The following is an 18,658-nucleotide window of genomic DNA, read 5'->3' on the forward strand; positions in this document are numbered from 1 at the left end:
AGATTTAATGCACTAAGAGAGCGGACGGGAGCCAGAAGTGCAGTGGATTGTCAAGACCACCTACATGTAGAAGATCCGGTGTGTTACGAGAGGAAGCAGGAAAACAAGCTAAATGACACATTTCATGGAATAAGCTTCTTGAAAAATATCCTTTACTGTTTACATTCTTGCTTCTAAGTGAACGAGTGAATGTGATTCACGAGCATTGTATTTACAAAAAGAGGATGAGATATGTTAAACAGAGTCACACGGCTTGTTTCTGTCACATTTAATTATATTTAAATGGTCAAATTTAAAGGGCAGAGACTGAGTATAATGGGGCAGATGTTTTAGAGTCACTATTACAAAACAAGTTTGAGAGCAGAAGACATTTTATATCAATTCATTTTAAAATATAAAGAATAAAACATTGGGGATGTCATCTCTTCTATTGACAGAGAAAAACTGCTTTTGCACATTTAGAGTAATTTCCTCAAGGATGCTAAAACAATGCCAAGGATTTTTTCATTAAACGATATCTAACGTGGAAATGGAAATAGGCCTTTCTTCCATTCCTCAGATTGCATGCGTGCACATTCTTTTGAAATTTGGTTAAGTGGTACAACTTAATGTTTTTATCATAATTGATACACAAGGACAAAAATAGGCTATTTTACAACCAAGTTAAACACCTGTTTGAAACACACACCCTTAAAGTAGCAGATATCTCTCTCAATGACAAAGCCATACAAATACTGTGTTATTCACAGACACGAATAGTAATCGTAAGCAAGTAAAGTTAAACCCTCGCATGCATAAACTAATGTATTATGTTCATAAACACGCTTAAACTTGTGACCTGTGTCCCCTGTGTAAACGTGTGCTGCAGGATTCTGGGGGTTTTAGCACATTATCACAGACGCCTCCAGGCACGACTAGCAAAAAAAAAGCACTCTGACATAAGGAGATTAAGTCACACTGACAATTTATGTGCATTCTTAAACACTTTTAAACATTGACTACTGATATATGTTATAGTTCTATGGTAAATGTATTGATAAAGTGACAGAGTGACCGTATAGATTAAATTATAGATTCATAGATTATAGATTAACTCTTTAAAACACTGCTTTAAAGCCTCTCCAGTGTTGAACTAAATATCTGTATCACTCATGACGGACACTAGATTAATTTTTTTCTTTGTGTTTTTTCCCTTGGAGAATGGCTTCTTTGTTTTTAAGGGGGCTCAACTGATTTTACATTCAAACTTTAGCATTCAAATCTTAAGGAGGAGGCTTTGAAAACTGTTGTATAATGTGCTTTAAGGCTCTGGATGGATATGTCTTGCCTTTAATTCTTTCTTAATATTAAAGCTTGATCCATTCTGGAGCTTATAAATCAGAATTTCTCATCCCTTGACTGCTCTCTCATTTATCTGTCTCTTTGAGAGAATATTATGTCTTATATAATAAACAATACCGCAGTACTCTGCATACAAAGTACCCTAAGTTAAAGTGCCATTCAATACAAATCAAAGATAGCCTTCAACAGGCGATCTGTAATTTTACAACCTCTATCAGAGAGCAAGTGATAACAACATTTTCTAGCATAGTTAGAGAATGAAGTGTCTTGTACAAGTAACTAGGCTGTAAGAAATGTGTTCCTTGATCACTCTTATACAGAGAAATCAGCAACAAGCAAGGTTACAACTGGGTCTTAAAAGAATACTCACTTGGCTGAACTAGCCATTGTAATGATGGCAGATATCTTGAGAGAAATTGTAGAAACAGGGTGCATTGTGGGTTGAAGTTGAGAGACGGAATGAAAGAAAAAGAAGGAGGCAAAAGGTCGGTAATGAAACACTTCTGTGGGAAAACCTCTAAACTTGCAGTTACTCTAAGGTCAGTTTAGTGTTTCTGCTAAGATTTTTCAGGTTGTGATTTGTGGACGGTCAGCTGGTCCGTGTGTCAAACTCTGAAGAAATAACATAGAAGCACTGGATGGGCCAATCAAAACACCATTCTTACACATTCCAGGGCTCAAGCAGCCAATCAAAGCAACACAATGGACACGTTCTGACAGACACAGGATCTGACTTTCAGAACAAATACACAGCAGAGCATGGGTGAGTCCGCAGGGAGAGCAATCAGATCTGCAGTGGTCACAGAAATGGACAGGGCTGGTTTGAAGGAGGCTGCATGCTGTATAAAGAAAAAAAGGGGGGAGGAGAAGGTGGAGGAGGAAGAGGATTTTCTCCTCTTTTCTGTCAGGTCATGTGAGGTTAAGATATAGTTTCAAATACAAAGAGTATGATGAAGAAATACTGAATAGACCGCAAGTGATGGTCACAAAAATGGTCAAATCCCTCTTTAGTAATCTTTATCCATTGATGGTTTTAAGGCAAACCATTTCATATTTCCACCAAAGCCTGCTGTAACCCACAAAAATGATTTCTAAATCTAGAATACAAACTGAACTTGATGTCTTCAGTTATTATTTGTAAGAAATTAAGGTTTAAAAAAAAAACATTTGCCTAGTCCTTTTAATAAAAGCCGTTCTCTTTCTAGGGTTTTCTGTCACTGAGACTCTCCTGCACTGTGATGATATTACTGTAAAAGTCAATAGCTGCATATGCACACAGTTTCTGGGTTAGCAGGTTCAGGCGGATCAATATTTTAGCAGATCACATGATCAAAGACAGTGACAAAAGCTTCTCATCCAATCCGCTCCTCCCTCCAGTTTTCCTAAATTTACATGATGTTACTGCTCCTCTATCTCCCTCCTGTCCTCCTCCTTTCTGAGCTCATTTTTTTCCAACTCTACCTCTCTCTCTCTCTCTCTCTCTCTCTTTCTGCTCGCTGTCTTCTATTTTCTGCAACACTCAGTCATTCAGGCCGTGCTGCTGCAGACTGAAATCCACCCATTCTTATACTGTGTGTAATTTGAACAGCTGCTTACTTCGAATCTTGAGCTTCATTGAAATTCAAACTAAATAAATGCAAAAGCAGAATCCTCGTCAAAAAATCAGAAGGATCCTTTCTCATCCACTGAAATAAATTGTCACCAGCTTGCTCAACCACCGGTCCGATTAAAGTGGAAAACCTCTAGATTAGACAAAACCATTGAACAGATGGCACTGTGTAACCTTGACCTAAATTCCTATAGCCCATACTATCTGTTTTGAGTGAGCTCTAAGAGCACACACACACACATGCACACACACACACACACATCTCACAGTAATTCCATATGTTGCTCACTTCCTCTAAAAGCAGTTTGAAGAGCAGCCCTGCAGGATGCAAATCGCAACATCTGTTTATGTATTCACTCACGACAATGTTCATAACCTTTAACACACTAACATGAAGTAGACTTTATATCATAGGCAAAAAAGTGGCATGTACATACTGTAAACTTTTACAAAGCTTGGCTGCATTAAGAATTTAGTTCTTATTTTTATTATTGCATGGGTGACCTCACTCGAAAATTAAAATTGCAACCGTCCTTCAAAGCCCAAAATGACCCACTGAAGTCCCAGGCGTTTGAAATGTACATGTTTTAAGGAAAGTTGCAGTTTGAAAGAGTTCACTTTTCACCCATGCAATTACCCCTTCACAAGAAAAGAATTAAGCAAGTATCCAAAGAGCACCTGCTGTATGTGATTAATACAAAGAACCAGTCGCGTTTCTGCTCTTTTTTTGTCTTCAAATGCTGCAGTTTGGTATTCAGAGGTGTTAACTTGGCCATTGGCTCTGATAAGTTAGAGACACTGTCATGTCTGCTGTTAGCAAAAGCAACGCAAGGGAGGAAATGAGCAGGGGAAAAAAAGACAATGGTTCGACCGGATATAAAAAGAAAAGACTTCCAACTAGACTATCCACTTAATGCAACAAGTAAATCATGATACATTTAATCTTCGTTGTATTTGTCAAACGCTTAAAGACACTTGATTTTTCAGTGGAGGGAAGTGGGCAACTGAGTGGAAGTGGGTCAGACTTTCTCTCCTGGGCTTGATCAGCAGGCTTCACTGAAATATAGCGCATAGAAATTAAGAATTAATACTGATTTTACTATTTCAGGACCCACAGCTTATCAAGAGCCATCATAAAAAAGGGCCAACATGTTTTTGAATCAACAGCTTCATCTAGTCTCTGTCAATATTTCTGTGTCAGCCATCGAGGCTTGCTGCTCTGGTCAGTTCCTTCAGAAAATCGGGCCAAGGGGAAAGTGGCTATCTTCCTACACCACAACAACTTCCCTTGTCCAGCCTGTGAAGATAAAGCCTGTCGACATCGTCTACCTCTTATTGTGCAACGTGAATCACCTACAGCAAGGGAGATGGCTATCACTCAGGTGGGGAGGGGGGGGGGGCACAAAGCAAAGGTCTCTGCCAGAGGACCGTGGAGAGGTGATACAGATGGGAAATAGCAGCGCTGATATATGGGAACGAGATTTCCGCCTGAGAGGATGGAACTGAGCGGGGAGGGGTAGAAGCTGTATTTTGAGACAGACTTGGGGGTTTGTAAGTTGAGTGCAGGGGGCTACGGGGTGCAGACTTTGGTATGGAGCGAGCAGGACCTGGGGCAGGACCGGGGAGGGGGAAACAATAGTTAATGGACACGGAGGAAACTCCACAGGTCAGGGGAGTGCAGATCACATGCTGATAGGAGGCTATGTCGCTGAGTGTCCCATTTGAAGGGCACTTAGAAGCGATACACATATTGTGAGGTTTGGAGCTGTTAAAATAAGCATTCTAGCAGGAAAATCCTCAAGGACCGACTTCCTTCCACAAGCATTTTTTCCATGCGTGTATAGGGTATCAGGACCACACACAAACACACAAGTGTGTATGGAAGATATACAAATATATACACCCGTATGTGCCACCAAACACACATGCAAATACACATATGAATGCATACACAAACACACATATGAATGCATACACAAACACATACACACATTTTAAAATCTCCTGTGTACATTATTGCCCCATCATAATGCTCAGGATAAAGGACCAACACTTAAAGAAGCAGTTCGTATATTTGCAGAGAAATACTTGCAGGGATTGCAAATAACCAAGTATATAATCAGTTTTCATGTTGACTTTTTGATTAGGGTACTTGTTTATGTTCTGGAAGAGATCATGGGCAAAAAGAAAGTCAACGTGGACTTATGGGACAAAGAGCGAGATCCTGGGTGAAACATGTAAGCTGTGTAACTTTGTGGTTAAAGAGCTTCCTGCAGACAGCCCTGGAGACAAACTTTGAGGCAATTGGTACCAGCAAATCTCAGATAACTAAGTCAGGATATGGTAGAGGTAAACAAAACAAAAAAAACACCACTGCTCCTGGTTCTTGAGTCTGCAAATTTACACCATCCAAGTATCCAAGTAAAGAAAAAAAAACACTGGGCATTTCACATTCTATTGCCTTAAATGGATTTTTTTGGAGCTCCATTCTCAAAACATTTACCATAAATTCAGTTTATAAAGTGATAATATCTCTGCTTTGTGTTTACAACCTCCATTACCCCCACAGAAAAAAATGAAAGAGGCTATTTAAGGTAAACTGAATTAGAATTCTAGTTTATTACAAGCCAAGAAATGGAGCTATAGACTGTGATGGATGTTAACAACTGACAATCTCGGGGGCTTTGTTGTGAATTTAAAATAAATACGGGAGATAATCAAGGCAATATTAAGGCTGGATAGAATAATAATAGATCTGTAGGGTAGATGTGTGTTTATTTCTCTATTATTATATTTGCAAGGTGTGTTGCATGTTTGATGATTACACATGAAGAGAGAAAAGACACAAAAAAACAACACAGAAGATTAAAAAAAAAAAAACGATCCTGTAAACATAAGCAGAGCAAACAGAAAAGGTCGAAAACAGAGCTGATTGGTTTGATTTTCAGTTTGAACGTCAAGAAAAGACAGCAGAGGGCAGAAAGACAGAGGAAAAATGAAGAGGGAGAGGTACAGGAAGAAACTCAAGGAGAAACCTGGACTGGATCCATATCCATTTTCAGGCTTGTTAAATCACTCCTGCACACCGCTGCAATATACAACACACACACACACACACACACACACACACACACATTAACACTCACACAGGCTTACTTACTAAGCACTGCGTTAATAAGGGACCTCCTTGCATCACAAACCTTTACTGCATGCGTTGTGGTAGGTCTGCACATCACAGCTCCTAACACACACACGCACACGCGCAGTAACACCACACTTACAGTAGACACCGTCATTAAGTTATTAAGGTTTATTGCACGTTAATTGCTGAGCCAACAGCTTTTCTGTGTGAGGTACTGTACATTATGCATAACACATAGCGACAGTAGTGGAGCTCTAACATATACTGGCACACGGAGAGACTGAACCCTCTGACACTTTAAATGTTTTCACACAAGTTAATAACAAATACTGAGACAAAAGCGTTTCGGTTCAACAGCAGCATGAAACCCCCTCTGGTAAAATGTCAGAAGTCTGCAGCAGCCGCAGATCAGCTGCATCCCTCCAGTCAGACTTAAAAAAAACACTAACAGACATGCAAAGGACACTCTAAAAGGAGCCAAGAGCCATAGGTCGAGATTACCAACAGCCTTCCCTGAGCGCTTTCCAATAATGTCAAAACTCTGAAGGATTATATGTTTTTTTTATAATCCTTGGTGGCAGTGAAAGTAGAGAGCATGTCTGCCAGGGCCATTTGTAGCTTATCATCAACCACTCTAAAAAAAAAGCAGCGCTCCGCTATGAAGTTCTTTAAACCAGAGAAGTAGTGTTTCTCATTCAACCTGGAATAAACTGCAGGAATAAAACAACATTCATTCCCTGATTTAAAAAAAAAAAGTTTAATTAAAAAAAACAAATACATACAATATGTACTGTAAATTAAATGTTTAGTAGGGACAGAGTTGGGGACAGATAACAAAAAAAAGTAATCTAAGTAAAGATGGACGGCAAGCGGAGGAGGGGAAGGAAGCCAAAATGAAGAGGTTACAGCACCATGGTGATGAGCCAGGAGAACACGAGGCCATTAAAATCAGATCCAACTTGAGATCAAATAGTGCGTCCACTGTATACGAAAGACTCCTCCGTGTTGACCCGGGGGGGGATAACTGAGAATGCATCTTTTGCGGGAACTAAAAGTTTTTCTAAGCCAGTTCTGTAATCCTCTGTCGTTTTAATTCGGCTTTTATTGAGAGACTCCTTTTTTTTTTTTTTCATCTGCTGATTTCACAGCCTCTCAGAGAGACATATTAAAAGTCTGGACAGTATTGTTAAAATCTGTTGTAAGATTATCAGCAACAAAGACATGTGAAGTCCTTTTGTTACCAGCAGATCCTCAGGAAGGCTTAAAGTATGTGAGCTTCTTCTGGACATGTGCTTTTAAGTGAAATGTCTCTGTTATCATCAGGACGTCAATGTTTACCTGTTTGTAAAACTAACCCTTATTCTAAATCATTCATCCCCTCTGCAATTAGATCAACGCTCTTCAGGTTTCAGGTTTTGACTGACTTTTCATCCACCACAGAATATTTGTATCCTTTTATTTGACTGATGCTTTTTTAGTCGGCTTGTATAGTCATCAGTCTGTTTAACATCGGCATCTCTTTTTAAGTCCTGTTTCATATTTGAAGCTTGTTTGTTCATTTGAATTTGTCTGTATATTGCTGTGTTTCCTTTATGTTTTCTTTATGTACAAGCGGCTCCAAACCAATTGCCCCAAGAGGGATTAATAAAGTTGAATTGCATTGCATATAAATCCTTTAGAAAAAGAAATCCTGAGACAATAATGCGATGTCAAATGTAATCTTTTTGAAGGGATTGAAACTTTTCTATCAGGGGACTTGAGGGCAGATTCACTTTAAAGCACATACATCATCGTATGGAGACAAGCATTGCAACATAAAACATCAAAGATACATGCAGGGGATGATTACAAAGGCCCGGATAAGGGGACCCCCGGCAGAGAACAAACGTAGTTCTTGTTGAAACGTCCTAAGAGGAATTCCCTGTTTATCTGGCAGAGCTCGGAGTGAATGTCAGCTATGTGGGCAGAGATATGCGCGTATCATATCCTGTCCCTGTGCAGCTGAGACGGAGCCCACACAGGCCGACAAACTCTGATTGATTAGAAAGGATTGCTGTCACAGAGCCAAAGTGTTTCCTCATATCAGAGCAGAAAATAAACATCCTCATGTGAAAAAACAAACTTGCAGCACAAAAACCCCCCAAACAATGAAACTAATCTACACTCTTCCCTCAACGCTGCCATGTTTGTACGAACAGTTTCTGTCTCTCTGACACGCCAACAGAAACACACTCTCACTTTTTGTCATATGCCAGTGACGTCATCACCTCTGACCTCCCCTGCAGCCTCAGTACCCACAATGCACCTCTCTTCCAACGACTATCATGACAGCAATGTGACCCCTGCTGATGCTGGAGACACCCCGACTGTTAAGACATACGCACACACAAGCACTGAGATGCATGAGCTTGTTGCAAACACATACGGACAAAAAAAAAAAAACACACAAAAATAAACAATTCCAAATGTGAGCCATCTCTTCGGGTTTCACTTAACTACAGTCGCCCTGACGCCTGTGCATGTCAATCAAAAGGGACACACTTTGAGGATAAGAGATATGGACAGGGGTCAGAGTTGAACTCATTAATCATCTGTTAGGACTCTTGTAACACCGGGAACTTGATTCCAAGAGGTGAAAGAGTGATACATTCAACACCAAAGGGGGAAAAATATATAAATATTATTTCTAACATCGTAGATATACAATTGCACATCCCTCTACATTTTCTTCCACTGAATGGGAGTGAAAAAAATCCCTCAAACCAAAACTTCAGATCACACAATGTTTGTGTTTTTATGTATGTTTGTGCACCTGAATGTGCTTGTGTTGTGTTTGTGGACAGGCTGTACGTGTGTGTTATAGTAGAAACAGTATATGGTTACTTCTGGGTGGTTGAGGTTTGACATATTGGCTGGGAATCCTGTGGGAGACATTCCCAGAAGTCCACATTTATCCCGAAGTGGGTAAAGTGGGAATACAAATAAGCAGACTGAATGCTGATACTGAATGAACACACACAAGAGCACACACACACATAAACTTACACTCGTTCTTATCTTACCTGCTGATCCACTGGTCATTCTCGCAGCAGCCTGATGTGGAAAAGAGAGGGGGGGGGGGGGGGGGGAAACACACAATGAATACCAACACAAAAGTAAGAAAATATACAAACACTTAATGGATTCACATGAGCACTCTGAAGCTTTGGGGAATGTAAACTCAAAAATCAGCCAAAGGGGCAATGATTTAGTTCCCCTCATGCTCTGTCCTCATACAGAAGCAGATGGGAAAAGGCTGTAGGATCATATACAAACCCTTTAAAAACTAACATTTCTTAAATATAGACCAGAGAGTTATTAGAACTAAACAGACATAAAATACAAAAAAAAAAAAAAATCAATTAGTATTATGTGTTTAAGGCTTGAAGCAGGGGACTGAAGTCCTTTCAAAAAGCAGCCGTAATCATAATAAATGATGCAATTGAAGGAGAGGAAATAAGAGAGGATGTTGTTGCATTATGTGTTTGTGTGTGTCTGTGTCTGTGTGTTTCTGTGTTTCTGTGTTGTCTTCAGAGTTTGTGAGCGGGTTTTAGAACAAAGGAGGTACAAAAAAAAAAAGTCACTTGACCAGATTCAAAAGCTAAAATATTCCCACAGGAAATTAGAGCTTACACTCTGATCATGGGGAGTACACCACACAACACAAACATACACCCCTTAAGATGTCCTAGAATTTATAGGAACTGATATCTTACGATCTGAAGAGGTTCACAGTTTAATCTCCTTGCCAATCTGTCCATTTTTTTTTAAGATGAATTTTGCGACTTTTAGCCTTTATTTAGAGATGGATCTGGATAGAGTAGGACATCAGGGAGAGAGAGAGAGAGAGAGTAGGGAAGGACTTGCGAGAAAGGAGCCGCGGGTCAGACTTGAACCGTGACATGGGGCGTGAACTAACTGCTAGTCCATCTGAGATGTTATCTTGACATGACAATGAATCATAAATGTGGTAACTGTGATAGGAAAATCCCTCATCCTGACCAATGGTCTTCAGTATTAGGCATTTACTGTCCAGAGCATTCTGAGAAAAAACCCCAGGGGTTTCCCACTGTCCTGTTATCATTTACTGTAATTTACCTATCAACTCGTGATTTAAATAGCTTATGGTCTGCTTCACATGAGATTTCTAATGAAGGAGTGATTTACTTCCTTCACAAGTCAGTTACTTAGACAGTATAAGTTCAAGTTCAAGATGCTTTATTGGAATGACTGGTGACAAAAAAAACACACAAAAAACTCAACAATAATATAACATAATAAAAACATTGGACAATTATATTATATATTTGAATCTCATGTACAGCATGATGTTCATTTTGCCCATTTTCGTCTAACTTTGAGTTAAAAAATAGATAAAGCAGGGTTTGTTTAAGGATGCGGTTAGCTGTGATTGACAAGATGCAACCATGGCAACCTGTCAAAGAGAAAAAAGGCGTGGCAATGCGTGTCCAGCCTGTTGTCATATAATAAGCACTACTGACTCTAAATAGGATAAATAGAATAGCAGGGGCAAAAATGTCAAATTGCAGGCTTTGAGTGTGAGTAATCAAACACGTTATCTCAAGGGGGCTACTCACTATGAACAGTCGCTTCCAATGGATAGCTATCAACCATGAGAGGTAACAATTTGAACAACTAAGTAACAATTTGAAGGTTACTACTGCTGCAGTAATGAATGATTCTCAAAACTGAAAACCCAATCAGAGGTTCAACAAACAGCGTGTGTGAAAAAAATCTAAAAAAAACAACAACATAAAGTTAAGAGTAGAAAAACAGAATCTTAACATGCAAATGTTTCTTGTATGTCGATAACTACCCGATAGATATGAAACAATAAAAATGTATCTAAAAGTGTAAATACTGAAATCCTCCTGCAAATATACAAACAATGTTCTAAAGTTGGAGCTGAGTAGTACAACATGTATCTTGACCCGCGTGCGCGCGCGCGTGTGTGTGTGTGTGTGTGTGTGTGTGTGTGTGTGTGTGTGTCCGTGTCAATTTGGACAGCTGCACTTTATCAGACACGGCTAGGGGAAAATAAACCCACTCCTCAGCATCAGTCTGATCCCACGGCCCCTACTGCTCTCTCTGTCTCCCCCCCCCCCACACACACACTCACTCACACACACACAAACACATACGCACACACACACACACACACACACACACACACACACACACACACACACACACACACACTCCAGGATAAAGTGCACACTGTTTATCACAGTATTCTGCAGAGACATGGCGTCTTGTGTGGAAGCACAATGAGTCTTAAGCTGATGGCACATAACATTTACCCCCCCCCCCCCCCCCCCCAATCTAAAAGACACTTAACTTCTTTGAGAACAAAGGGTTTACCACTGTTTACCATTTACTATTTAATTTGAGGGTCAAAACTCATCCAACATCTTTTTGTTGTGACTGAGAAGTACGTTTTTTTTACTTGGTTTTATCTAGCTGTCTATCGATTGTGTTCACGGTTATTTATATATTGAACAATAACATTTAAAGGTGATTTAACGACAAAATGAGCATTGATATTTATATCTACATCTTCCCCATGTACAGTACTTGCTCTTCTCTGCGCTATATCCGTCTGACATGTACCTGTGGCAAAGTGCTTGTTTTGTTGTCGCTGCAGTGCTGACACAGAGTAAAAAAGATGACCTTGCATTCTGCAGGACAGAGCAGCGCTGTCTCATCCTTTTACTTTCACCTTATTTACACAACAGCAGGGGACATGCAGACTGGACCGAGGCCCAAAAAAGAGAGCGAGGGAGGGAGGGAGGGGCAATATGGGAAGGGGAGGGAGAAAATGAAACCCTGAAGAGAATGTCTGGATTATTTTTACTTTCCTGAAAAAAAGATGCTCTGAGAATTTCTAGTTAAAGATAAGACATAATGCAAAGAGATCAACTTGTTTGCAAAGAGAGCGAGGTTAGGTTATGTTACTGTAGTGCTTGAACACATTTTTCAACGTACCCTGTCCAAAAAATAATACTCAGAAAAAAGTCAGAATCTGAAGATTCCCCTGAAAAGATGTAACAAACTGATTTAGAGGACCATCAAACTTTCCTTAGATGTTGGAATGATCTACTTCGATCCTTCTGGCTTTTCTCTGAAGCTCCTGCGGAGTCAGCTGCAAATTGTTAGATATAGAATTAGCCTCTTTATGCAGGGATGTCTGCAGGTTTGAAAGAGTGCGTGAAACTGATCCAACTGAGGTTCAATCCAAGTCATCCAAGTGATATCTTCTTCTAAGTTGTAACTTGATGTTATAATGATGAACTCATTTGAAAAACACTGGACCAAAGTTGGTTTCTCATTGGAGAAGCTGTAGTGGACTGAAGCCCAGTCCACTTTGTGACTAAATAACTGATTCAGGGCTGAATTCATGTAGTATTTAGAGCTGTTTATTCAACAGGTTTCTGAGTATTTGTGTATGCTACCTATTGTTGAATATTTCCAACATATAATAGACAAACATACCCACATTACAAACTTCAGTTATTCACTTCTGAACTTAAGATTCACCACAAAGTCCATTAAAGACGCATTTGCCATAACCCTCAGACTTCTAGCTCAGAATATATCAGACTAATAACACACAAGGAGAGTTTGGCTCACCCTGGCTCGTCGAGCATAAAGATGTGCAGGGGACGAGAGGGATGAGCGTGTGAGAGGTCTACTCCGAGTCAAAGGTCGAGAGGGGCGTCTGGTCAGCGGTTCAGGTTTGTCTGAAGCTCTAAAGGTCCCCTGAGCCTGATTCGGAGCTCGGCTCACCGTCCTTGTTGCAGTCGAAACACCCTGAGGAGGATAGGGAAGAGACAGTCAGGTAGGGTGCAGAAAAATATGTTTGTTTGGTGCAACACATTATTTAGGCAACCTCAGAGAGAAGCGTGGACAAAAACAATCTCACCCAAGGTTTCACCAAAAGCTTTTCGCCTTCAACCATATCAGATGATATTCCTAAACAGATTAAGCTGCCCCGTGGTAATTAAAACACAGATCAGAGTACAGAATACTTAAAATGTACTCCCATGTCAAAGCACATAAAGTACACGGTCTAAACTCTGTCTGAAACGGTAAGACTGATTGTTCTTTTTTTTAACCATAAAAACAAACACAGTCCAGAGAAAAATGGAAACTTGACATGTAACCGACAACAATGCAGCACCATGTGTATAAGAAGATGTGAATGTTAGAACCTTATTGCTGTTCATCACAGTGTAGCTCATTTCCAATAGCCAAAGAAATTATTTTTGCTCATGATAAAAACAAAATCTCTTAAATCTTTCTTAATGTTGTTACTGTGACTGACATACTGTTTAAACTTCCTCCAGTCTTTGCATTAATTGTTTTCTTATTCTCGTATTAAGCACATCTTTTGTCTCAGAGCTAGAGGTTTTCAGTGCTAAAATTCAACAGACATTACAGCACCGTCATCATTATTCTCTTCATAGCTGCGTCTCCTTACCAGTCTCTTACCCTCTTGCCTGTCTTCATGTCACCTGCCTCTTCAGCACGTCTCCATATCTCTGTGATGTTAAGAGGAGCCGCTATTGGTGGGGAGTGTTTGAAGATTTTAGACTCTGCTCATGATGTGTCTGGCCTTCTCTCATTCTGGACCCCCACCCCCCTTTTAAACCTGTATCTCCGCAGTGACAATTCTGGAAAGTCCATCCTAGCTTGACCTCATGACTCAACAACAGTACAGTATGTGCCAATGTGAGTGTGTGTTACTGAAAGTGAAGAAGGAATGGCATGGATTTCTGTAAACAGCGTTTTTTTTTCCCCCTCTCAACCAAGAATACCCATCCTCAAATGCCGGCAAACACAGAGACACATTTTCCCTTCATCACAACACACAATGAGTGTCTGTGTAGAAAATTTCCCTGCAGATCTTTTCCATAATAAAGATGACATGTGATGACATAATTTTCTACCAATGTGGTCACAGTTAGATAACAACATCAAGGACTCTATGTCCCCAAAACAAAGTACATTTCCAGCTCAGTCCGATGTCCTGTTATCTAAGTTTTTGCATTAATATTTTTCGATGTTTGTACAGATCGGAGGGCAATTCAGACACATAAACTTGACAACCAGCAGTTACCAAGTACTTCTCCCATAGTAGTGCAATTCAAAACCCAAACATAATAAAATAAACAGTTGAAACACACTGATTACTAGCATTTTTGCTAGCTTTAATAAACGCTATCCTATACCTAAATGCTAATTGCATTGAAGCTTTTGTTTTCAAGGAGCATATCGTCATATTCATCATCAAAACAAACCATTACATTTTTACCCTTTGATAGTAAAAATAGAAATATTAGGCCGGCTAAGAAATACTTCCCCACAGCTAGCATCTCTGTACGAGCTGCTTTGCGCTGAATGCTCATGTCAGTGTGTGTAAAAATGCTTACTAGCTGGGAGTGTGTAAAGGTGAAAAGTTTACTGTGGTCACCATCATAGCTTAGCATGTTAGCATGCTAATATTAGCTAATTACAGTTCAACAAACAGGTAATCAGAGGATAACAGGACTAAGGGTGGTGGATATGTGTGATTTGAGGACAGTGAAGGAGGAATAAATGTAAAGATAAAATACTGCTGAAGTGAAGAGGGTTATTTCAGTAACCCCATGACTTCATGACAAAAAAGGTCATTGTTAGAAAAGGACAAAAAACAAAGACACATGGCTACTTCGAGGAACGACTTTGGGGTATTTAAAAAGATTCCGATATCTAAACACTGTTTTCCCATTTACTTTAAATCTACATTTTTACTACCTTTCTGTCTACCTTGAATCCAACCCTGTAAGCCTTTTACTACCAATAAAAGAAAAAAACAGTCACGCTTTACTGTGCTGGATTGAGATCCTTTAATCTTTATTATCCCATAAATAGTTGACATTTTTTGGGATAAATGCCTCATCTGTTCCGCCTGCATTACACAGAAACAGCTGAACTGAACATGTTTTTTTTTTTTTTTATTGATCATCATGTTTCCTGGATTGTCATGCTTTTCCTTGATGGTTCACTCCACAAACATTTACCCTCAATCCAAATAAAATGTTTTTCAACTGTTACATGAAAACAACTTGACAGGAGAAGATACATCGAGCTCTTTGTGAAGCAGCTGTTTTACAGGTATTGCTAACGGTTTGAGTAAGATCAGCTTAAACACAGCCTTTTTATAAGAATTCCTGAAGTGCTGTGCTGCTGGTTTAAGAGCTATTTGAGGTTACCAGATTTACACTCGGTAAGCATAATGAGGCAGATTGAACGCCCTGTGAGAGGAGAGCAGCACAGGAGCTATTTACAAACGTCATTTCTCTCTCACATTATGTCAAATAATCCTTTAACATAACAGAAAGCTGGTGTGAGCTCGGCTCTTACTGTCTGTGGTTTTAGGAGGATTCATGCAGTTTCCAGATATATGCCATACGAGTCAGAAGCCATCTGATTTATAAAAGGCTTTAATGGTGGAAAAACAACAGGCTTGGAGACAGTCCAAACTATTATTTTTAATTAATCTACCCCATTATAAAGCCAGGCAACCCATTCCCCTGAGTACGCTTTCTGTGCAATATGTGAGTGGTAGACTGATGACTCAATGGATAATTCTGCTGGTGTGTGTGTGTGTGTGTGTGTGTGTGTGTGTGTGTGTGTGTGTGTGTGTGTGTGTGTGTGTGTGTGTTGCCTCGAATGGTAAGGTGAACATTGTTAGAATTATAGAAACACATTACCAAAAGAAGCAGTCCTTTAGTACTTGGTTACAATATGCTGCAGTCAAATCAAAACAAAGTCTATTTTCAAATATTAGGGGGGGGGGGTTGCCTTCACCGGAGGGACAGTGGACAAAGCTGGAAACCAGGGACAGAGAGAGCGGGGAATGAAACTCGGGAAAGGAGCCACAGGTCGGCCCCGAAACCGGGCCTCCCGCCCCGACGACAAAAGCCTTCGCACACAGGGCGCGCACCCCCCAACCACTCGGCCAACAGCACCCCTCCAATTATTATTAAAGATTGATGCAAACCTTTGTGTGATTGACAGAGGTCTGATCTCCTTTTTGTGAAAACTCCTGTGCAGTCAGAGTGGCACATCATAAACTTTTTTAAAGTAGTGATCTCTGATGATATTACACTTTCCTTTAACTTTATTTTGAGAAAGGATGCATAACAGGACTTTTTTTTTTTTTGTTTTAACAATTGTGACGTTAAAGAAGACTTTCAAACAGTCTTTCTCCCAGGGGAGATTAGAATTAGAATAAACTTTAAGGTATTGCTTCATACTATAAGTGATTTTTGTGTCGTTAAGTTGGAATTTGTAAAGATATTCAGCTCAGCTCCTGTGTTTTAAACAGAAGGTAACTCCTGACTCCATTCAAACCGATCCATTGATTGTTGTCTTTTATAAAAACATAAAGAGAACATAATGCTCTGCAGAAAGTAAACAGAGCTGTTTCAGCATGTCTACTTCATTCAATCACTTCATCTTCATTTGTATAACTCCAATTCTTTATTATTTCACTATCAGTGTACGACGTGTACCTTTTTGATCATCCTGGTTAATGTACCTTCAGCTTTTGATGTTGTTGAGTTGTTTGTTTGTTTCCACTTTTTGGTTTCAGCCTTCTCTGAGATACGTCATCCTGACTTGAATTACATACTTCACTTACATTAGTGCTCTTCTGCTCCCCGTCAGAAATGTCTTCGTCTGTGTGGAAGGAAGGAACACTCTGGACATCCTGGATCCCTTCATTTAGATGATCCAACTTTGTCATCAGCAGAGACATGGAGTCGCACACAGCAGCCTGAAAAAGAGAAACACACGGCTGAATTAGAATTAAACTTTTAGGTTAGCCTTATTCCTGCCTGTTTTTTACATTGGCTGTCCTTGTAAAGCACTTTGTAACTTGTTTTTGAAAAGTTTTCTATAATTAAAGATTATTATTATTATACTGAGGCCTGTCAGGCACACACACAAAAATCTGCTGGACTCAACATACTTGCTTCTTTCTCATCCACCTACTCCATCCCTCACTGCCCCAGGGCTCCTTCCATATGATTATTGAGCTTTTAAGACTGAGCACACAGTGTACCCTTCACTGCAGAGGAGGTAAAAACTTTTCTTAAGGAGATTTTCATAAAGTGCCATTTACAAGTTATTTGAATGAGGAGTAAAAGCTACACCAAAGATACAAAGAGATGCAAATATGAATAAACCGCCTTTTTAATTTACATAAAAAAGCCAACGTAGCTGATTCTTGTTATGCAACCGTGTTTTTGATATCAGTCCGTTCATACAGAGCACATGCACATACCTAACCCCTCGTTTTCCCTCCCTTTCCCTCTCCACCCATTGGTCATGGACTCTGACTGAGACACTTGTTCACTGGCTTCCAGGAAATGAACAAACTGCTTTGTTTCTGGGCTCCGCTGCCAATCCCAGAGTCCCCATGGCTGATAGCAGCACATAGGGCCTCTTTGAGGAGCCTGAAGTCCAAAAACAGCCCCCTCACTCACTCACTCACACACATGGACTCAAGCATGCCCACACATACCCACCCACCCACCCACTCATGCACATACACACATATAAACACACCCCTTCTGTCCACTCCCTTTCCCAAAGCCATCATGTTGACCATCTTAAAAAATATCTGCAGTAACGGCTCTGGCAGTAAAGCCATTTCCTGTGTGTTACAGCCCCCACATCTCCAGATTCCTACACACAGGAACACAGAGGGCTGTCTATGTGCAGAAGGGTGCTATTTTTACCCTCACTGTGGGGGACGGAGTCAGGGTGAGTGGAGGATACAGGCGGTGGAGGCTTTTCAGTGGCATGAGTGACTGCAAAAACTAAAAAAAAACACACTGATGCACATCATTGCTTCGACACACGTTGGCACACACTTACTTTTCCTCGCAAGGCGCTCGTGTAGTTCATAAAAAATTAATAGGCTTCTGTCAGAGTATCTACAGAGGATAGAGCTCTTAATGCATCACTATATCTCTGCAACAAGACCTTTTCATTAGCCTATTGGTCTGAACTGTCTTCGAAGGCTAAAGCAGCTATAATGGTGATATTTACGTCAAAGCATGAATATTTAGGACAGCCTGCCCTGCCCCCGACTTTGTCTTAAGCTGTCCCTTTCACACATGTCCCTCACAGCAAGAGTTTCTGCCTGTTGGGTGAGGAGGGGGTTCCAGGAGTATCGGACTTGTTTTAAAGAAGTGGCTGTGGAAAACACAGTGTAATGTTTTATAGATATTCCAGATGAAAGCAACAGAGTCTGACACAATGGTGACTTTTTTGCCTTTGTATCAATGCTGCGTGTCATTTTAATAGTGAAAATGAACAAACTTGCAAGAACAAGAGTATGAAGCAGCCTCTTTACGTGCACGAGGATCAGGATCGCTTCTCAAGGCGATTTCACATTGTGCACTCCTGAAAATATCTAGATCATTTCGGGAGGACTGCTGCTATATTGCCGC

General features: G+C 40.2%; 2 protein-coding genes across 2 annotated transcripts in view; one reads left to right on the forward strand and one right to left on the reverse strand.

Moving 5' to 3' along the window:
• Positions 1 to 18,658, forward strand: part of rfc3 (replication factor C (activator 1) 3) — a 238,275-nt gene that overhangs the window by 207,008 nt on the left and 12,609 nt on the right. The gene's annotated exons all lie outside the window — the stretch shown is intronic.
• Positions 1 to 18,658, reverse strand: part of LOC132987971 (stAR-related lipid transfer protein 13-like) — a 50,641-nt gene that overhangs the window by 27,981 nt on the left and 4,002 nt on the right. The window contains exons 2-4 of the mRNA XM_061055008.1: positions 16,840 to 16,974; positions 12,783 to 12,962; positions 9,155 to 9,185 (exon numbers count right to left, since the gene is read on the reverse strand). Of these exons, the coding sequence (XP_060910991.1) occupies positions 9,155 to 9,185; positions 12,783 to 12,962; positions 16,840 to 16,974 (346 nt within the window). The remainder of the gene's footprint in view (positions 1 to 9,154; positions 9,186 to 12,782; positions 12,963 to 16,839; positions 16,975 to 18,658) is intronic.

This window comes from Labrus mixtus, chromosome 14, assembly GCF_963584025.1.
Source record: "Labrus mixtus chromosome 14, fLabMix1.1, whole genome shotgun sequence".
NCBI lineage: Eukaryota > Metazoa > Chordata > Actinopteri > Labriformes > Labridae > Labrus > Labrus mixtus.